Source organism: Acomys russatus, chromosome 20 (genome assembly GCF_903995435.1).
Source record: "Acomys russatus chromosome 20, mAcoRus1.1, whole genome shotgun sequence".
Taxonomy (NCBI): Eukaryota; Metazoa; Chordata; class Mammalia; order Rodentia; family Muridae; genus Acomys; species Acomys russatus.
This window is the reverse complement of record NC_067156.1, coordinates 26,346,276-26,367,516: the sequence shown is the minus strand read 5'-3', so window position 1 is coordinate 26,367,516 and position 21,241 is coordinate 26,346,276. Positions and strand designations below refer to the sequence as shown.

General features: G+C 48.9%; 1 protein-coding gene across 2 annotated transcripts in view; it reads left to right on the top strand.

Annotated features, from left to right (window-relative positions):
• Arap3 (ArfGAP with RhoGAP domain, ankyrin repeat and PH domain 3) overlaps nt 1-21,241 on the top strand; it is a 29,354-nt gene that overhangs the window by 3,447 nt on the left and 4,666 nt on the right. For both annotated transcript variants that reach the window (XM_051163084.1, XM_051163082.1), the window contains 21 exons: nt 3,839-4,033; nt 4,171-4,240; nt 4,479-4,599; nt 4,752-4,936; nt 5,020-5,126; nt 5,753-5,952; nt 6,062-6,147; nt 6,273-6,455; nt 6,664-6,799; nt 7,400-7,516; nt 8,137-8,284; nt 8,381-8,483; nt 11,285-11,504; nt 12,111-12,174; nt 12,384-12,547; nt 15,231-15,443; nt 16,256-16,361; nt 17,517-17,664; nt 17,932-18,000; nt 19,644-19,718; nt 19,810-19,924. In XM_051163084.1, coding sequence (XP_051019041.1) covers nt 3,839-4,033; nt 4,171-4,240; nt 4,479-4,599; nt 4,752-4,936; nt 5,020-5,126; nt 5,753-5,952; nt 6,062-6,147; nt 6,273-6,455; nt 6,664-6,799; nt 7,400-7,516; nt 8,137-8,284; nt 8,381-8,483; nt 11,285-11,504; nt 12,111-12,174; nt 12,384-12,547; nt 15,231-15,443; nt 16,256-16,361; nt 17,517-17,664; nt 17,932-18,000; nt 19,644-19,718; nt 19,810-19,924 — 2,825 coding nt within the window. The remainder of the gene's footprint in view (nt 1-3,838; nt 4,034-4,170; nt 4,241-4,478; nt 4,600-4,751; nt 4,937-5,019; nt 5,127-5,752; nt 5,953-6,061; nt 6,148-6,272; nt 6,456-6,663; nt 6,800-7,399; nt 7,517-8,136; nt 8,285-8,380; nt 8,484-11,284; nt 11,505-12,110; nt 12,175-12,383; nt 12,548-15,230; nt 15,444-16,255; nt 16,362-17,516; nt 17,665-17,931; nt 18,001-19,643; nt 19,719-19,809; nt 19,925-21,241) is intronic.

Here is a 21,241-nt window from a genome sequence, read left to right as displayed (position 1 = left end):
AACTCACTGCATAGACCAGACTGGCCTTGAACTTGGAGAGCCATTTGCCTCTGCCTCCCAAGTGCTGGCATTAAAGGCCTGTGCCACCACTACTCAGCATTTTTTTTTCTGAGCCAGGGTTTCTCTCTGTAGTCTTGGCTGTCCTGAACTCGCTTCGTAGACCAGGCTGGCCTCGAACTCACAGCAATCCACCTGCTTCTGCCTCTGTTGGGATTAAAGGTGTGCCACCACCGCCAGGCATTTTGTTTGTTTGTTTGTTTTTAAAAGATTTATTTATTTATTATGTATACAGTGCTCTGCCTGCATAACAGAAGAGGGCATTAGATCCTTTATAGATGGTCGAGAGCCACCATGTAGTTGCTGGGAATTGAACTCAGGACCTCTGGAAGAACAGTCAGTGCTCCTAACCTCTGAGCCATCTCTCCAGCCCCAGCAATTGTTATTTTTTATACAATGTAGTTGAACAGGTTTAGAGAGCTGGGGGTGGAGGAATTAGAAAGGACTATAGCTTCTCAGTAAGTTATTGGACCATTGTGGGGGAAACGGCTGGGGAGGCAGCTCAGTGTGTGGAGCGCAAGGCCCTGAGCTCAGACCTCCTGGAGGATCGTGCAGAACCTCGGGAGCAGCGTGCCTTTAGAAGCTCAGCACCAGAACGGTAAGCAGGCCGACACCTGGAGCTCTTGGGGCAGCCGCTCTAGGTGAACCTATGAACTCCAGGTTCAGGGAGAGATTTTGTTTGTTTGTTTGTTTGTTTTAAAGGTGAAGAGCAATTGAGGAAGACAACTGACATTAATCTGTGGGCTGTATGCACTTGCACGCGCACACACACACACACACACACACACACACACACACATAGATACGTACACAGGTATACAACATTGAGAGAGAGAGGAAGAAGAGGAGGAGGAGGAGGAAAAGGAGAGAGGGAGGAGGGGATATAGAGGATAACATTTGAGCAATGAGTTGAAGGACCTGAATTGAAGAATTGGCTGTGAGAGTTCTGGAGGCATTGTATCCTAAGCAGAGAGGATGGTGAGAACACACCCTGTGGAGATGCAGGCTCAGTGCAGAGGGTGTGGTGTGCCCGGGTCAGGTGCGTCTGACTTAGAGGGAGTGATGGCAAAAGCAAAGGGGCCCCCATGGGTAGGAGCTGTAGGGATAGTCACTGCTACACTTAGTGACATGGGAAAGCCATTGGGAGAGTTTTGACTTAGGTTGTGAAAGGGCCCCTGTGTTTGCTTTGCTGAGAGCGATGTGGAGGCAAAAGTGGCAGAGCAGGTTAAGAGGGTTTTTGCAGTAATCTAGGGGAGAGATCTCAGAGTGCAGTGATGGGAGGGGAGTTGGTGGCAAGTGGCTCATGTGACGTTGCTGTATGAGAGGAGTGAGCATAGCAGTCAAGCGTTAACTTCGAGGGCTTCAGCAGGAGCCTCTGCTGTCCTGAATGACAACTACTAACCACATGTGATTACTGAGCACCTGAGACGCTGCACTGGTCTGCTTTGACCAGAGCTGAAATATGAAACATCTGCCAGAGCTTACTAGAGGAATACAACATATAGAGAGTGCAATAGCTTAGCAATGTTTTCGTGCACGTGGGATGTGTGTTTACATGGGCATAAGTGTGTGCACAGGTGCACTTGCCCATGCATGCGTGTGTGGACACCAGAGAATGACATCACTTGTCTTTCTATTTTTTTATTTTTATTTTTATTTTTGTGAGATGGATCTCTCACTGAACCTGGAGTTAACAGTTTGGCTAGGCTGGCCAGCAATTGAACCCTGAGGAGCCACCTCCCTCGGCTCCTCATTGCTGGCCTATAGACATCCTCCAACGGGATGCCTGGCTTTTCATGCATGCTTGGGATCTGAACTCACGTTGTTGTGTTCACGTAGGGAGTACTTTATCCACTGGGCCATCTCTCCAGCCCTATCTTAGTGATTTTTACACTGATTACATACTAAAACATGTTTTGGATATATTGGGTTATATAAAGTATGGCCCACTAAAATTAATTATTTTAAAAACATTTAAAAAGTTATTTTATGTGTGTAAGTGTTTTGACTGCATGTACATCTGTGCTTGACTGCTTGTATATTTGTGTACAGTTGTACGCCGGTTGCTCACAGAGGTAGAGAGAGTGTTGGATCCCCTGGAACTGGTGTTATGGATGGTTGTGAGCTGCCATTTGGGTGCTGGGGATCAAACCGGGGTCCTTTGCAAGAGCAGCCAGTGCTCTTGACTGTGCTGAACCATCTCTCCAACCTCAATATTTCTTTTCTTTCTTTCTTTTTTTTTTATCAAATGTTGCTAAGTTACATATGTAGTCCTTGCTGATTTCTGTTGGATAGCATGGTTCTGAGCACCAAAGAGTTCATGAAGTTGCAGTCTGAGACAGGAAGACTGTGCATCAAAAACAGGGAGGAGATGGACCAGGAACTCTGCTTCAGACATTTAGCACATCCAAGAGTCCATGACAAATAAGACCACTGACCACATCTGCCTGTCGTTTGGGTGGGGTACTCTGAGCCAGAGATTTCAATATGGAAACTATCACATTTAGAGGGAGTATAGGGGAGAAGAGGGCCCAAGCCAGAGCCTCTGTGCTCTCCTACACCCAGCAGTTTGGGGAAGAGGAAGAGCCATTCAACAGACTGGACCAAAATAGCCAGAGAAGGAGAAGGCAAGCTAGGAGAAGATGATGTCACTGAAGGCAAAAGAAGGTTGTCTGAAGGGAGAGAGGCCAACTGGAAGCTGTTGCTGAGTGGGCTGAGACTGAGAACTGAGCTCTAGAATCCTGGAGGGCACTGAGGACTCTGACAAGGAGTGGTCGGGGTGAGAGTCTGATCAGTGCCTTTAAGAAAGACTAGAAACCAGGCGGTGGTGGCACACAGCATGCCTTTAACCCCAGCACTCAGGAGGCAGAGGCAGATGGATCTCTGTGAGTTTGAGGCCAGCCTGGGTTAGTTCCAGGACAGCCAAGGCTACACAGAGCAACCTTGTCTTGAAAAACCAAAGATAAATAAATAGGAATAGAGAGTAGTAGAAACAACAGACAATATTCCTGCATTCTTTTTTTTTTTTCTGCAAAGAGCAAAGATTTGGAATGACTGTTAATGGCAGAAGCGGAGTGAAACAAACAGTTTTTATACTGGATGTTGTATGTGTCTGTGGGTGACTAAGAACAATTTGGTGGAGAGGTGTATGGAGGGGAAGGTGAGAAAAGCCGCAGGGATGTCTTTGTGTAGGTGAGAGCTGTGGGATGAGGTGCATGGAGGAGAGCCTGGCTGTAGACAGGTGTTTATTACAGTCACAGGAGGTAGGCGCAGAGCATGTGTGTGAAATTGGATTGATATGACGCTGTGAGTCTGTGGGGTTCTTGTCTGATTGCTTCAGTGTCTCAGTGAAATAAGAAACAGACAGGGTAGAGTAGTGGTTCTCAAACTTAGTTGTACCACAGCCTGGGAACTTTTAAAGCTACAGGTGCGTGGCCCTAACTCCCAGAGATTAAAATGTAAGTGCCTGTGATAGAAACCCACGTGCTGATATTCTTTTAAAGTTTCCCAAGTTTTGCGCTGCTGAGGCTGAGCACCACTGGAATAACAGAGGACTTGACCCAGTTGCAAGAGGACTGTGCAACATGCACACTCAGGAGGAAGCTTTGTGGCCACCTTTTGGGCTGCCAGCTTCTCTACCTCATTTATTTACAAAGCAGAGGTTGTGCCTGCCAGACACGCTGCAAGTGCTATGGGCAGGGATGGGAAACTTACCAAGAGATGGTCGAAGGCCCTTGGTTTGACTTGTGTTCTTCCTCCTTGCACCCATAATGCTCAGCAGGCAGGATCTGGAGACACGGGAGGATGCTGGTTACGCCAGCCTCGAGCTACCTGGGGACTCCGTTCTTTCGCTACCCACCCAGGATGCAGAGGAGACCAGTGATGACCTCATTTCGCCTTATGCCAGCTTCTCCTCCTCAGCAGATCGTCCCATGCCTCTGCTCAGCGGCTGGCTGGACAAGCTCTCACCTCAGGGGTAGGGTTGCTGGGAAGGGAAGGGAAGGGAGGGGAAAGTAAGAGGGATGAGAGGTAGGGGACAGGTTCTAGGCCCTGTGACCACCCACAGCATGTAGTCCTAAACACTGAACTGACCTTAGTCTCTTCCTTGTTCAGAAATTATGTGTTCCAGAGACGGTTTGTGCAATTCAATGGGAGGAGTCTGATGTACTTTGGCAGTGACAAGGTAAGGGACTGGAACTGCTGTATGGAAACCAGAGAGAGAAAGGTAGGGAGGGCTGAGAGAGGCTGAGGACTAGAAGGATAGGGAGCCCATGGGAGGCCGATGGATACAGCTGCCTCCTTGTCAGCTTCTGAGGTAACTGACTCAGCTGTAACCGTGCCGACTGGATGTTGGTCTCACGAAAAGTTCAGTGCATGCAGCTCAGTTCCTGTCCCCGTGGGTCACTGGGTTTTCTTTTTAGGACCCCTTCCCCAAAGGTGTGATCCCTCTGACTGCCATCGAGATGACCCGAAGCAGCAAGGACAACAAATTCCAGGTCATCACCGGCCAGAGAGTATTTGTGTTCCGCACGGAGAGTGAGGGTAAGGGTCAGAGCCCCACCCCCCACCCCCCCACCCCACCCCCACCCTCCCCACCCCACCCCCACCCCACCCCCATCCCCCGGGTTAGGGCAGGAGGGAAGGTTCTGTTAGAATAACATCCGGCTGACCTGATCCCACCCCGCCAACACCAGCTCAGCGTGACATATGGTGCTCCACACTGCAATCCTGCCTGAAGGAGCAGCGTCTCCTGGGCCACCCCCGGCCCCCTCACCCACCACGGCCCCTCCGCACCGGCGTGTTAGAGCTGCGCGGGCACAAGGCTAAGGTGTTTGCTGCCTTGATCCCCGGAGAGTTGGCACTGTACAAGAGTGAGCAGGTAAAGAGGGTTGGGTGTGGGCTGTTGAGCCTGGCTAGTCCCTTGTGGAATCTCACAGTGTTGTGTACCCCTGACCCTGCTAGGCCTTCTCGCTGGGCATTGGGATCTGCTTCATTGAACTGCAAGGCTGCAGTGTCCGGGAGACCAAGAGTCGAAGCTTCGATCTGCTCACACCCCATCGTTGCTTCAGGTGGGGCCTAGACTGGTGAAAGGCAAGGCTAGGGTCTTTTCGAGGGAGATCACGTAAGGTGCAGAGGGCTGGAGGCCTCCTCCAAAGGATGTTGATGGCTATAAATGATAAGATGATGAAATTCAACGAGGCATGGACAAGATGTCAGGCAAGGAAGGGGATGTAGCCGGGCGGTGGTGGCTCACGCCTTTAATCCCAGCCCTCGGGAGGCAGAGGCAGGTGGATCATTGTGAGTTCGAGGCCAGCCTGATCTACTGGGGAGTTCAGGACAGCCAAGGCTACACAGAGAAACCCTGTCTCGGAAAAACAAAACAATAACAACAACAACAACAACAACAAAACAAAACAAAACAAAAAACCATACACAAAACCTTGAGATTGACCCCTGGCTCTGCATAACTCAAGCACGGTAGTGCATGTCTCTCATCCCAGAACTCAAAGTCAGAGGATGAGGAGTTCAACTATATAGCAAGTTTGAGGCCCACCTGAATAGATGAGTCTCTGACTAAAAAAAAAAAAAAAAAAATCTGGCCCAGAAGTGACCTCTAGTAGCTCTGGTAGGAATAGCCATTGGGATAGGCTGTGGAGGGAGGTCCATGCCCATGGACTGGCTGTCCACCCCTCAGCTTCACAGCCGAGTCTGGGGGGGCTCGACAGAGCTGGGCGGCCGCTCTGCAAGAAGCAGTAACGGAGACCCTGTCTGACTACGAGGTGGCTGAGAAGGTCTGGTCAAATCCTGCAAACCGGCACTGTGCAGACTGCAGGGCCTCCCGGCCAGATTGGGCTGCCGTCAACCTGGGTGTCGTCATCTGCAAGCAGTGTGCAGGTGAGAGGTGGTCCTCAAGCAAAAATGGGGAGGAGAGGGACTCGGGTGGGTGGGTGGGACACGGGTGGGACTCGGAGTGCTGTACCGCATGGCTTTCACATCCTGACAGGTCAGCACCGGGCCCTGGGCTCCGGGATCTCCAAGGTACAGAGCCTGAAGTTGGACACGAGTGTCTGGAGTAATGAGATAGTGCAGGTACGGGGTCTGAGGGAAGAGGATGGAGAGAAGTGGACAGGGAGGAATGGGTCCAGCTCAGGGACTAGGCTGTTTGGAGACCCTTGAGTTCTGGTCACTGGTCTGTGCCTCTTGTCACCTTGTAGTTGTTCATTGTCCTGGGGAATGATCGTGCCAACTGCTTCTGGGCAGGGGCGCTACCCCCAGGTGAAGGGCTGCATCCAGATTCAGCCCCTGGCGCTCGGGGAGAGTTCATCTCCCGGAAGTATAAGCTGGGTCTCTTCCGGAAGCCCCACCCTCAACATCCGGACCACGGCCAGCTTCTCCAGGTAGGAGAAGCAGGTTGTTGTTTAGGGGTGGGGAGTGGGGGTGGGGGTAGGAGGTGGGAGGTTTAGGGGGTGAGGGAATGGTGGGATGCAGTCTGTATTGTAATGCCTAGAGCTGGGTAATAAAAGCTGCCTTTGGTAATTCAAGACAACTCCCATGGATGCTCTTAGATTGTGCATGAGGCTGACAGAGATCCTTCCTTCCCTGTAGGCACTGTGTGCAGCTATGGCAGGACCCAACCTGCTAAAGAATATGACCCAGCTCCTCTGTGTTGAAGCCTCGGAGGGGGAGGAGCCCTGGTCCCCTTCAGCCCTCAATGGCAGCTTGCTCAGCCTTCTACCATCAGGTCATCCTCTCAAGTAACTCCTCTCTCTCCCTAGGAGTTCTCAGTCCCAGGTTGTGACTTGATTCTTTGTGTGGGGGGGCAGGGGCTCATCACCCCATTGCCCTATCTATGGCAGCGGCAGGCATGGCAGTTTCCCAACTCCTCAGACTTCCTGAGGTCAAAGGGTGACTGATGAGGGCCTGAGGTCACTGCCTGTAAAAGTCAGGCTCGCCCAGGTGTTAGTACTCTACCATCCTGACTGCATCCATTTGCATCGTCCTGGGGGCTCAGTCTTACTGCTCAAATGAGTGATTGGTTTAATGAGGTTGGCTTCCATTTGTCAGGCCAAATAGGCCAAGACACTGAACAGATGGTGATGCTCTGAAGTGCCCAACTAGAGCTGCTCGCCTGGTTGGGTGGCTGGTGAGGAGAGAAACAGGCAAGCACCAGGATAGAGGCCTCCCTTGTCATGTTCTCCCAATCGGGGAAGAGTGAGGGAGCCACCCCCCACCCCCACTGGGCTGCATTCCAGGCTGCTTGGGGAGCTGGATCCCATGGTCTGGTCCCCCTGGCTGCATTTTCTAAAGGGATTCCTCATCTGATCACTTCTTCCCCTTGCAGACTCCTCCCCTGGAGTTTACAATGAGGTGGTGGTGCCGGCCACTTACAAAGGATTCCTATACTGTGGTCCCATCAGCAACAAGGCTGGAGCCCCACCCCTTCGCAGGGGCAAGGATGGTGAGCATGAGATGGCGGGGAGACAGGGAGAGAGTAGGTTAGGTGTGCATGTGCTGCAGAGGGACAGGAGGACAGAGCTGGTATAAGAAAGTGCTTGGGAGTGGGCTGGGCTGCTGGGAAGGAGGGAGGGGCCAGGTGAGGTCACAGTACTAGATGACAGTTAAAAGATTCTGGTCTGGGGGCTGGAGAGATGGCTCAGAGGTTAAGAGCACTGCCTGCTCTTCCAAAGGTCCTAAGTTCAATTCCCAGAAACCACATGATGGCTCACAACCATCTACAGTGAGATCTTGGGCCCTCTTCTGGCCATGCAGGCAGAGCACTGTATACATAATAAATAAATACGTATTTTAAAAAAATACAAAGATTTTGCTCTGAAGTCAGACTACCTGGGTCAAGTATCATCTCTGCTCCTTCCTACTCGCCTGACTCAGGCACCACGCTGCTCAGATGGCAAGTTTTCCCATCTACAGAACAGCACTGAATATAAATCCACCTGTTAAGAGTTACTCAGGAGATTCTGTAGTATCAGCCATAGGAAGAAAGCCTGACATGAAATGAGTATGTTGGTATGGGGACTGTGACAGTGGGGATGACAGCCCCTCCGTCTCTCTTCCACTTAGCTCCTCCCCGCCTGTGGTGTGTGCTGGGAGCCGCCCTGGAAATGTTTACATCAGAGAGCAGCCCTGAACCCCTCAGCCTTCTCCAGCCCCAGGATGTTGTATGTCTGGGTGTAAGCCCCCCACCTGCTGATCCAGGTGACCTTGACAGGTGACGCTGCTCTCTCCACCCCTGCTCTTACTAGTGTCCAGCCTGGCAGCCACCTCGTTGTCCCCTGCTGCCCTCCTGACCTGGTCTTCTCTGCAGGTTCCCTTTCTCCTTTGAACTCATCCTCACTGGTGGAAGAATCCAGCATTTTGCCACAGATGGAGCAGACAGTCTGGAGGCCTGGATCAGTGCAGTGGGCAAGGTGAGGAGGTCAGACCCCTCTCCAGCAGCTCGTGATGTCCTCCTTTCTACCTCCTCCCACCATGCTCTCAGCCACTAACAGGCCAAGTTGTCTGAGTACTTATTCCATGACAAGCCCTGTGTTTTAAGAAGTGCCCACTTGAGCTGGAGAGTTGGCTTAGTGGTTAAGAGCACTGTCTGCTCTTCCAAAGGTCCCAGGTTCAATTCCCAGCACCCACATGGCAGCTCACAACTGTCTGTACCTCCAAGATCTGATACCCTCACACCAATGCACATAAATTAAAAAAATTGAATAAAAAAAAAAAAAGAAGTGCCCACTCGAGGCTGGAGAGATGGCTCAGTGGTTAAGAGCATTGTCTGCTCTTCCAGAGGTCCTGAGTTCAATTCCCAGCAACCACGTGGTGGCTCGCAACCATCTATACTGGAATCTGATGCCCTCTTCTGGCATGCAGGTGTACAGGCAGATAGAGTGCTCATACACTAAAAAAAAAAAAAAGTGTCTGTTCAGTATCTCATTTAGTTTTCATAACAACCTTTGGAGGTATTTTAAAAATACTTATGTATGTATTTATTTATTATATGCATTGGTGTTTGTGCAAATGTGTAAATTGCCTGCATATTTATCTATGTGAGGGTGTTGGAGCCCCTGGAACTACAGATAGCTGGGAGCTTCCATGTGGGTCCTGGGACTTGAACCTGGGTCCTCTGGAAGAGCAACCATCCACTGAACCATCTCTCCAGGCCTCTTTGGGGATATTTCTAAGTGATATATTTTATGGAAGGAAACTCAGTCTCAGAGGTTAGGGATTCATTTGGTCAGGGTCAAGAAGCTAAGAGGCAGCAGGGCATTGCAATTCAAGCCCCAGTCTCTAGAGCTCATGACCCTGGGTTCCGGCCTCTCCCTACAGGGCAGCCAGCTGCTCCTTACTCTTGCAACCATCTTCCTGCCCACAAGTTTTCCAACAGGCAAAAGCTCCTTTTTTCTCTCCTTTGGTTAAACAGGGTCTTGCTATGTAGCTCTGGCTAACATGGAACTTGGTATGGAGAGCAGCCTGGCCTCAGACTTTAAGCAATCTGCCTACTTATTCTCCCCACCCCAGCACTGACCCCAACACCGACATACAAGGCATGTGCGGTCATGGCCAGCTATAAGCTACTTTCATATATCTTACCTTCTCCAGACCTCAACAGGTCGGTCCCTACAACCTAGCCTTCTTTCCTGGAAGTAAAACGTTTAGGCTCAGAGTCAAACATCCTGAGATCTGAGTCCCACCCCTCAGCCCCAGGAACTCTTCCCTGTCTGCAGAGTGGGTGTGAAGACTCACCCTAGGGACGGGATTAAATGACGTGTGAGGCCCACACACAGTAAGCCTCTCTTATCTGTGGGTGTTGAAATAATGGCGGTGGTGATGCTAATGATGACGAAAATCTCTCCCACCCCAAGACAGCTTTTCCCTAAGTTCTGTTCACCTTCAACTTTTCACCCCAGTGCCTTCCTTCCCTCTTAGTGACTTCTTAGAAGTTGTGTGCAGCCTGCTGTTCCTCCTTAACTGCTTACGGCTGCCTTCCCCTGCCTAGACTCTCCTAAGCTGCTCCCCTGGTGGTCACTAGCGACTTCTCAAGCCCAGAGGCCAGGAGCCATTTTCTGGCCTCCCTGCATCATCTCTGTTGCAGCTAACACTCTGCTCACCGTGCGGATTGTTTGTTCACCTGATTATTTGTTTTCCAATACATCATAGCAACTCGAGAGGAAGCATTTTGAATCTTTCATAGCAGTTAGAATGAATTTATTTTTTTATTTTTTAAAGATTTATTTATTACGTTTACAGTGTTCTGCTTGCAGGGATGCCTGCATGGCAGAAGAAGGCATCAGATCTCATCATAGATGGTTGTGAGCCAGCATGTGGTTGCTGGGAATTGAACTCAGGACCTTTGGAAGAACAGATAGTGTTCTTAACCTCTGAGCCATCGCTCCAGACCCCTAGGATGATTTTATTTGTTGAATCTAATTATAGAAGCTAAGGGCTTTGAATATCTTTCTTTTTAAATAGTTCCTACGCTTATTTGTTTTACTTCAAATATGTTTGGCATGAATGTATGTATATATGTATACAGTGTGTATGTACAGTGCCCACAGAGGTTATAATAGGGCATCAGATCTGGAACTGGGGTTGAGGATGGTTGTGGGCCACCATGTAGGAGCTAGGAATCGAACCTCTGCAAGAGTAACAAGTGCTCTAAAACACTGAGCCATCTCTCCAGCCCCCATCTTTATTTGTTCCCCTTAATTTTCTAGCAGTTAATTTTTATTATTTTTAATGAAAGTGTTGGTGGAAGATTGGACCTCTTAAAAAATGAAGTCCTCCCCCCAAAAAACAAACAAAAACAAAAACCAATAGCACCCCCTAGTTTTTTTTTTTAACCCATGTAGCTGGAACAGAATTGCTTTGAGTGGGATCCCGAAACATCCCCCATTCCATAGTGTCTTGCGGGAAGGGCTGCCCGAAGCATGATGATTCTTCAGTAGTGCCTGCCTGCTACTCACTCTTATGCTCCCACCTCAGGTAGGAAGCAGGACAGCCACCCAGGGGTCTCCTTTATGCCGGAGCAAATTGAATGAATTTTTTTTCTCTGTCTTCTGTTCCCTCCATCTCTCCTTTGCTCTCTCCCTATCACACTCCCCCCACCCCCGCTGCTTTCCTCTGCCTTCCTCTCATGGTCCCTCACTCCCATTTGCTTCCTTGACCCCTTGTCTCTGCCCCATTTTCCCTTCCCACCCTTGTCTGCCTTCTGCTTCCACAGTGGTTCTCCCCACTCAGCTGTCACCAGCTGCTGGGCCCCGGGTTGCTGCGGATGGGTCGCCTGTGCCTACGGTCGCCCTCCCACGCAGGCCTGGCCCCTGGACTCTGGCTGTCAGGGTTCGGCCTCCTTCGTGGTGATCATCTCTTCCTGTGCCCAGCACCTGGCCCCGGTCCCCCTGCTCCTGAGGATATGGTGCATTTACGGCGACTACAGGAGATCAGTGAGCAGGGGTGTGGACAGGGCTAATGGGTGGCTCGGGCAAGTGCGAGACTGGACCTTTTATTATTCGGGGCATTCTTATGGGAAAAAAGAATGTAATCGTTCAGAGACAAGTTCTGAAGTGAAACTACCCAGATTCAGACACTATTTCCATCAATTCCCAGTGATGTGTCATCGGAGGAGTTATCCGGCTTTTCCGTGTTTTCGTTTCCTCATTCTAAAATGGGCAATTAGTGTAAGACCTTCTTCCAAGGGTTAGAGTGAGGTTCAAATAAAGAAATACTTAAAAATGTTTATCACAGAGCCTGGCAGGAGGCAGTCTGCAGGTATTCGATAAGTGTTAGTTTCGAGTTGGGGACTAAGAGGCAGGACTATGCATCTTCGCTACTGTCTTCTAAAAGAGGAACACCCTAGACTCTGGGAACAAGTGACCTGGGTTTTAGCTAGTTTCTAGCAAACAATGTAAGGCAAATTACTTAACCTCTGAGCAATCGCGTGTAACACAGGTGTAAGAGTGTAGCATTGTTTGCAAGGCTGCTAACTTGGGACTTACGTACCTTAACCACTAGGATGCTGCTGATAATAATATTCAAGGGTTCTCCTACAGGTGTGGTCTCTGCAGCTGACACTCCAGACAAAAAAGAGCATTTGGTCCTGGTAGAGACCGGAAGGTAATGTTCTACACATGTGACCCTTTGAACCCAAGCTTCCTCTCACCCCTTCACTGCCAGCTTCCTCAAAGTTGCTTCCCCGTTTAGGGAACTATCTGGGCTTGGTGTTGCTGCCCCCTTCTGGTAGCTCTGGGAAGTCAGCTCCGGGTGCGCCGCTGCTGACTGATCACCGGAGCAAGGCTCTAACTCGGGCCTCTCTCCGGTCTCAGGACCCTGTATTTGCAGGGGGAAGGCCGGCTAGACTTTGCAGCATGGAACACAGCCATCGGGGGTGCTGCTGGCGGGGGTGGGACAGGGCTGCAGGAGCAGCAGATGAGCCGGGGAGACATCCCTATTATTGTGGACGCTTGCATCAGCTTTGTCACACAGCATGGTGAGTGGGCACTGGTTGGCATTGAGTCAGTGGGAGGGGCTGGAGAAGCCAGGGGTGGGTGTGTGTGTGTGTGTGTGTGTGTGTGTGTGTGTGTGTGTGTGTGTGTGTGTGTTTGTATAAATTACCTGAAAAATGACACCAACTGGCTATGTGATTCTCTAAGCCATCTCAGAAATGGAACCAGCAATCCTCATTTCCAGCCTAGTGTGACAGTGAGATGGCACAAGTCAACCAATGAGTACAGGGCCTGGCAGGCTGTCCCTGCTCAGAGGTGGCACTGGCATAGAACGTGGGAGGAATGCAAGAAATGTGAGGATTCAGAGATGTGGTGGACTGAGAGGAGGTGTCTAGGAGGCAAGAGCTAAGCTGGGCAGGCCACAATATCTCTGAAGGTCTGAACAGAATTTTTCAGTGGAGGAGTGTCTAGGACTGGAAGTGGTGTGCTGAATTCTTTATAGAGTCTGGCCTGATGAATCTACATTCCCTGTGAACTTTTTTTTTTTTTTTTTTTTTTTTAGGAGGCTGGATATAGGAAAAAAAAAAAAAGAAAAAGAAAAACAAAAAAACAAAAAAACAAAAAAAAGTCATAGAAAACCAAGGAGGTTACAGGTCCTGGGTTCAATCTCCAGCATCAAAACCAACTAAGGAAGTAAACAAAAGCAAACAAGTAGGCCTGCTGATATAGGCCTGAATTACCACCACTCAGTAATAGGAGGCAGAAGGATTCCAAGTTCAAGGCATCCTTAGGTTATGAAACAAGCTCAAGGCCAGCATAGGCCACTTAGTGAGACCTTATCTCAAAAAAAAAAAAAAAAAAAGGTCAGGTAATGGTGGCAGTGCAGCGCTTGCCTTTAATCCCAGCACTCAGAAGGCAAAGGCAGGTGTATCTCTGTGAGTTCGAAGGCAGGTGTATCTCTGAGTTTGAGTCCAGCCTGATCTAAAAAGTGAGTCTAGGACAGCCAAGGCTACACAGAGAAACCCTGTCTCAAAAAACAAAAACAAAACAAAACAAAAAGTTGTATTTAAAAAAAAAAAAAAAGTTGTATTTTACCAGTCATTGGGAACCGCATTTTCCCTACCTTGGCAGTAACCTCATCCAGTGACCTCCCACTCACCAGTCTCCTCTGTCCCTTTTTAGCTTCTCTAGTATTTATATGAAGAATTCAGTCTGAGGCCCCAAGAGGAAGCTCTGGGGTGGACACACCATCCCCCCTGCAGTGAGCACTGCCACACTCACTTGATAGACACTGTTCAGGTGCTACCGTGTGGCTGCCAGTGAGGAGGTGATAGTGACCAGGGATGGTCCCCCAAGCCTCATAGATTGCTGGGAAGATGGGTATTAAGAGAACAAACACCATCAGCCCGTGTTATTTGCAGGCATTATGTTCTATAAAGACACTGCAAACACTTAATTGCTGAATGCTGAATCTCAGCATCTCCCCCAAGGGAGAGACAGGATTAGAGTCCTCTGAACTTCTGGCACAAGATATTTTTTTTTTTTTTAACGAACCAATACAAAAACAAAACAAAAAACCAGAAAGACCCCAAACCACCACCGCCACCAAAACCCCACCATATTTGTTATGTTTTGTTATGTAAAAATGGTTTATTTAAGATATATGATTGATTCATTGACACTCAACTCAAGGCCAAGATCAGCACAGACTTATACCTAAGTAAGGCTTATATAATGCTCTCTGTAAGCCACACCACAGGATTCTCACGCTTTGAAACACAGCATTTCAACAGTCTACAAATTCAAATTCTGGAGGGGACCTTTTTTTTTTTTTTGAGACAGGGTTTTTCTGTGTAGCCTTGGGTGTCCTGGACTCAATTTGTAACCAGGCTGACCTTGAAATCACAGGGATCTACCTGCCTCTACCTCTGGAGTGCTGGGATTGGAGTAGGAGTGCTTGTTTGTTTGTTTGTTTGTTTGGAGACAGGTTTTCTCTGTGTAACAGCCCTGGCTGTCCTAGACTCACTTTGTGGATCAGGCTGGCCTTGAACTCATAGAGATCCACCTGCCTTTGCCTCCTGAGTGTTGGAATTAAAGGTGATGTGTGCCACCATGCCCGGCTTGCAGAGGGCTTTTTAAAACAGCAAAATCACCAACAGAATGAAAAGGAAGGCATAACTAAACATTTCACTGAGGTGGGGATATAGCTCAGTGGCAGAGTATGTGCCTAGTAATGTGTGAGGCCCTGGCTTTCATCCCTAGTTCCTAAAAAAAAATATGTATATATGTATTTGTATATATATATATAATTTGTTTATAACCTGAGACCTTAGCTAGAAGCATGTGTTGGGGGAAATATGCTGATTATTTTTTTGTTTGTTTACTCTGTTGTATGATCACAAGTTACAGTGGAGGCACCAGAAATACACATGGCCCTTAGTAGCCACAGTATACATCCGAATATCCAACCAATTAAAGACAGAAATTTTGAAAAATATCTCAGTGACTATGTATACTTTTTTTTTTCATTCTTTACATTGTATTTGGTATTATAAACCAATCCAGAGATGATATATGTAGGGTTATATGTAAATACGTCACTTTATATAAGAAACTTAAGCATCCACTGATGGCGTTAGCAGCCACGTACCATGGGGCGGTTCATAGAGGGGCTGCTGGGTTGGCGTCAGTCACATAGTACTGAACAGAGACTGCTGTTGTTTCCAGGGCTCCGGCTGGAAGGTGTATATCGGAAAGGGGGTGCTCGGGCCCGCAGCCTGAGACTCTTGGCCGAGTTTAGGCGGGATGCCCGGTCAGTGAAGCTCAGACCGGGGGAACACTTTGTAGAAGATGTGACTGACACACTCAAACGCTTCTTTCGAGAACTTGATGACCCCGTGACCTCTGCTAGGTTGCTGCCCCGTTGGAGGGAAGCTGCAGGTACTTCTAAGACCCGATGGGAATTGCCATCTTTCTCCATCAGCACCCACAAAGCTCTCTTGTGGAATTGGGGAGCCCCTTTCCCAACATTCCCCACCCTGGGTGATCATCCTGAGACTTGGCTTGGGGAATGTCCTAGTTTGCTTTCTATTGATGTGATAAACGTCAGGAGCAGCAGGGGGCGTGGTGGCGCATCCCTTTAATCCTAGCACTCGGGAGGCAGAGGCAGGTGGATCGAGGCCAGCCTGGTCTACAAAGTGAGCCCAGGACAGCCAAGGATACACAGAGAGACCCTGTCTCAAAAAACTAAAACTAAAAACAGCAACAACAAAAAACATCATGACCAAAAGCAACTTGGAGGCGCGGGAGGGTGTTGGGGGTGGGTTTATTTGGCTTACCATTTCCCCATCACAATCTATCATTGAGAAAAGCCAGGGCAGAGACTCAAGAAGGGACCATGGAGAACTGCTTACTGGCTTGCTCCCCATGGCTTGCTCAGTCTTCTTTCTTAAACCTGCTCATGGGCGGCACCACCCACAGTGCACATTGGCCTCCCACATCAATCATTAATGAAGAAAATGCCCCAACAGACATGTCCACAGGCCAGTCGGACGGAGGCAGTTCCTCCGCTGAGGGTCCCTCTGCCCTAGTGACCCTAGTTTTGTGTCAAGTTGACAAAACCAACCGGCACAGGGAGGTAGGAGGCAGAAAGAGATACATCCATGCTGGGTCTGTTTCTCACAATATCCCTGCCCTCAGCATCCATTCTCTCTTCCTGGTTCCTCTCCAACTGTCCTCCCTTCCGTGCCTAGACCTTCCCCAGAAGAATCAGCGCCTGGAGAAATACAAAGAAGTGATTGGCTGCCTGCCTCGAGTCAACCGCCGAACACTGGCCACCCTCATTGGGCATCTCTATCGGTCAGTTATGGCCAGGCCCTGCAAGCTTCCTTTCCTGATCCTTCATCACTTCAGACCAATGCCACACTTTCACTCCTTAGTTAGTTTCACTAATAACAATAGCTGGTATGTGAGGGTGTTGCCTCGAAAAGTCCAGAGGACGGGTTTGGAGACTATGTAGACTTAGGTTTTAATCTGGCTCTCCTGTTCCAGTCATGTGACTTTAGCCTTGGTCTGCTTGTTTTTATTTATTTATTTTTATTTCTTTTTTCTTTTTTTAATATTTATTTATTATTATGTATACAGTGCGCTGCCTGCATGTACACCTGCAATCCAGAAGAGGGCATCAGATCACATTATATAGCTGGTTGAGCCACCATGTGGTTGCTGGGAATTGAACTCAGGACCTCTGGAAGAGCAGACAGTGCTCTTAACCGCTGAGCCATCTCGCCAGCCTGGTCTGCTTGTTTTTAAAAAGGAAGCTGATGTACTGAAGTTTCTACCTGATAGGTTGTAGGAAAACAAAGTGAAATGATCCATGCAAAATACTTAGTCTAGCACATGGCATGTTATAAACCTCAGAAATGATTAGAAATAAGCATAATGGTTAAAGTTTTTTTTATTCATCTGTGCCAGGAATTGGCCGTAACAAATCAAGATTACTAAGATTCAGGCCCACTTTTACCGTTGTTAGGAGAAGAGTTTATCGTGTGGGGTACATCTCTGGCTGTGTTGCATGGGGGATACAATATCAGAGGCCTGACAAATACAGGACTACTACCAAATCCAGTCCCTTGCCTGGGTTTCCAAATAAAAGCCCATCAGGTGTAAAGTCACTCCCTAACGTCTGGCTGTGTCCTGTGGCTTCTTTTGTAGTACATCAGCTAACCTGAGAGGCAGTGTATGGCCCTCGGGCCTAAAATATTTATGACCTGTCCTTTACATAAAAACTGTGTGTGCCTGCTCTGGTAATGATCACCCATACCTTAAATGTGTCGCTGAGATATCTAAAGCTCCTGAGGCCAATGCTGTCTTATCGACTGACATATCCCCAGCCTGTTGCCTAGACCCTGGTATACAGAAGAGGTGCAGTAAATGTCCGCTAAGTTAATGGATGTGCCGGTGAAGCGGTACACTCGGGCTGGACCCATGACTCCGGCGCCTCTCTCTCCGCAGGGTGCAGAAGTGTGCGGCTCTGAACCAGATGTGCACACGGAACCTGGCCCTGCTGTTTGCACCTAGTGTGTTCCAGACGGATGGGCGGGGGGAGCATGAGGTTCGGGTACTGCAGGAGCTCATCGACGGCTACATCTCTGTCTTTGAGGTAAGGCTTTCTCGACCCTGCCATACCCCTGTGGACTCAAGAGTCTAGACCCTCATCCCAGGAGTCCTAGCCTACCCCTGCACTGGCAACCTCCTCCCAGAATCCTGGACGTCCCTCTCCAACACCCTCAACCCCAACATCCTCTCGCTATTGATTCCTGGCTCTTCAGCCTCCAACCCTCTCATCTAGTTCCCCTTTGACCCTGTCATCTGCCCTGACTTCCCTCCTTTCCTAGCAGCCCCTGACAGAACATTTGGCCTTTTGCAGATCGACTCAGATCAGGCAGCTCAGATCGACCTGGAGGTCAGTCTCATCACGACATGGAAAGATGTGCAGGTAACATGCCCTGACTTTAGACTGCAGTGTGGGGCAGGAGGGACACCACTGTCAGAAATGCACCTCCTGTCCACTAATGGAAGCTCCCTTTCAACCTGTTTTTCTGCACATTAACCCTTGGCTCTTTGGTAGACAAGGGTTATCCCCAGGAAGGAAGTGCTTTGGGCAGAATGTTGGTTCCAATTATTCCCCCATGGAGTTCTTCGGTACAGCCCTTTCTCTGAGATAATGAGTATTTAAACCAAGGGCCTCGCACAGCCTGGGCAATCATTCTATCACTGAGATTACTGTCCAGCACCCCACTTTTTGTCTTGTTGTTTTGAGACCGGTTTTCTCTGTGTAGTCTTGGCTGTACTAGACTCACTTTGTAGACCAGGCTTGCCTCAAACTCACAGTGATCCGCCTGCCTCTGCTTCCCAAGTGCTGGGATTAAAGGCGTGCACCACCATTTCTAAGTATAGGAGATCTCAGGAAAGCCAGCCCATGCCTGTAATGCTAGCACTTGTCCGTAGTTTTGCCACATAGAGCTCTGCAGGCCAGGGATGGAAATGAGTGTTGCCTAGCATGCATGAGGTCCTCAGTTGGATCCCCAGCACCACACGAAATGCCTGGTGCGGTGGTAGCACATGCCTGGAATCCCAGCTTTTAGAAGGTAGAAGCAGGAAGATCAAAAGTCTAAGTTCGGGGCTAGAGAGATGGTTCAATGGTTAAGAGCACCAGCTGCTCTTCCAGAGGACCTGGGTCCAACCGGGCATGGTGGTGCATGCCTTTAATCCCAGCACTCGGGAGGCAGAGGCAGGCGGATCGCCGTGAGTTCAAGGCCAGCCTGGTCTATGTGAGTTCAAGGCCAGTCTGGTCTACAAGACAGCCAAGGCTATACAGTGAAACTTTGTCTCTACAAACAAAACAAAAAATAACAACAGAGGACCTGGATTCAATTCCCAACACTCACATGGCAGCTCACAACTGTCTATAACTCCTGTTCCAGGGGATCTGACACCCTCACACAGTCACACATGCAGGCAAAACACCAACGTGCATAAAAAGTAAGAAAACAATAACAAAACAAACAAACAAAAACAACAAAAAAAATTTTTTTAAAGCTTAAGGTCATCCTCAACCACATAACAAACTGGGCCAGCCTAGGTCTATACGAGACCCTGAGTCATACATAATTCAAAGCCAGTTTGAGACCTTGGGGGATATGGGGTGGGGCAGGAAGAACATTGTATAAAATACAATAGCAAGTGCTGCTGAGGTCATCCTATGTTCCAGGCACCTCTCATCTCATCTTCGCACCACACAACTCCATAAAGTAGGTAGTCTTTTTTTTTTTTTTTTTTTTCCCAAATAAAGACTTGAGGCTCTTGAATCAGTTCTTCACAGGAGGTCCTAGTAGGTGAGTGATAGGGAAGGAACCCAGGGCGTCTTGAATACAAACCTCTTCTTGCGGCCACTGTCTCGCACTGTCTAAGGTGTTGCCATACGCAGCTAAACATGATGCAGTTGCCCCAATCCTGAAGTTCTTTCCAAGGCCCCAGCCATTGCTGGGAGTGAGGGCTGGAAGGAGACCTTTGTTGGGGGAGGTCGCCACCCTTCCATCTACTGTTGGAATCTCCATGTCCTCTTTAATCCTCCCTCAGTTGTCCCAGGCTGGAGACCTCATCATGGAGGTTTATATAGAACAGCAGCTCCCGGACAATTGTGTCACCCTAAAGGTCAGTCTTAAGGGACTGGAGGGGGAGTGGATAAGGGGAGCAGGAGCAACGGTGTCATCAGCATGTGTTTGTCCTCCTGTCTGCATGCTAGGTGTCCCCAACACTGACCGCCGAGGAGCTGACTAACCAGGTGCTGGAGATGCGAGGGACAGCGTCAGGGACAGACTTGTGGGTGACATTTGAAATTCTTGAACATGGCGAGCTCGGTGAGTTGGGCCAGGGGTGTGTGGGTGTGTGTGTGTGTGTGTGTGTGTGTGTGTGTGTGTGTGTGTGTGTGTGTGTACATGTGACCAAGGTTGCCAATGACTTCTCTGTTACCAAACGACGTAATGGACGTTTACTAGCCAGCTCATCCCACAGAAAGATGTTCACACTGAGGATGCACCTTTCCTCAATCTTCCTTTCTTGGTTTCAGCAAAGGTTTCCCCCTTATCACAGGGGAGGCTCCTTTCCCCCGCTTTTGCCCTGAGTGAAGTATTAGATGGGCCAAGAGTCAATCCTGGATCCTCTTTTCTTTTCTACCTACCTTCTTCCCCATTGTTTTAAATACCACTAACTGACGCCCAAACTAACTCGGCGGGCTGGAAACTCACTATGTAGATCAGGCTGGCCTTGAACTTACGGAAATCCTCCTGTTTCTTTCTCTCACGTGCCGTGATGACAGTTATACATTACCGTGCCTGGCTGACAGCCCCAATTTTTACCTCTGGTTCAGGTCTCCTCTCTGCACTACAGATTCACATATCCAATTGCCTCCTTGATGCCTCCTCTTCTCATGGGCATTTCAGGGTCTAAGACTGACATTTTCTCCGTTCCTAGGCCCTCATTCAATATAAAGCCCAGGCTGTAGTCTGGGTTTTCTTTTACAGCAAATAGTACCACGGTTCACTCAGCTATCAAGTCCAGAAGCCTACGAGTCCTATGCCCACCCCTTTTCATCTTTATAATCAATCCACCAACTAATTAGTCCTATTGATTGCACTCAAGCCTATCATTTCTCTCCATTTCTGTTGTTTCACCACCCTAGTCACAGTCACCATTATCTGTCTGTCTCCCAGTAGGAAGCGCTGAAATGCGTGGCTCTAGCCTGGGAACAGCTGGACAGTGTTCCTCTTTGTCGTCTATGTATTGCCTCTCTACAGTCTATTTTCTGAAGAGCAGCCAAATGAACATTTCAAGATAAACCAGATCACGCCATTGCTGTGCTCAAACCCTTCTCATGGGTTCCTAATGAGCTGAGAAGAAAACTCAAGGTTCTTACCATGGCCTGCAAAACCTTGAGTGGGTGGCTGTTGCTTATTTTTGAGACATCATCTTTCATTAGCCACTCTCTAACCTGTCCCTTTGCCAGAGCACAGGCCAGAACGCAGTGTGCCACCATGGTATTGAACATGGGTACTTGGGAATGGAAGGCAAGCATGCACTACTGAGTTACACACATCTCTAGTCTGGCCATATTTGCTGTTTAGTACCCTCAGGAATAATTCATTAACTCGTGGCATTTGTTCTTACATTTCATCCTG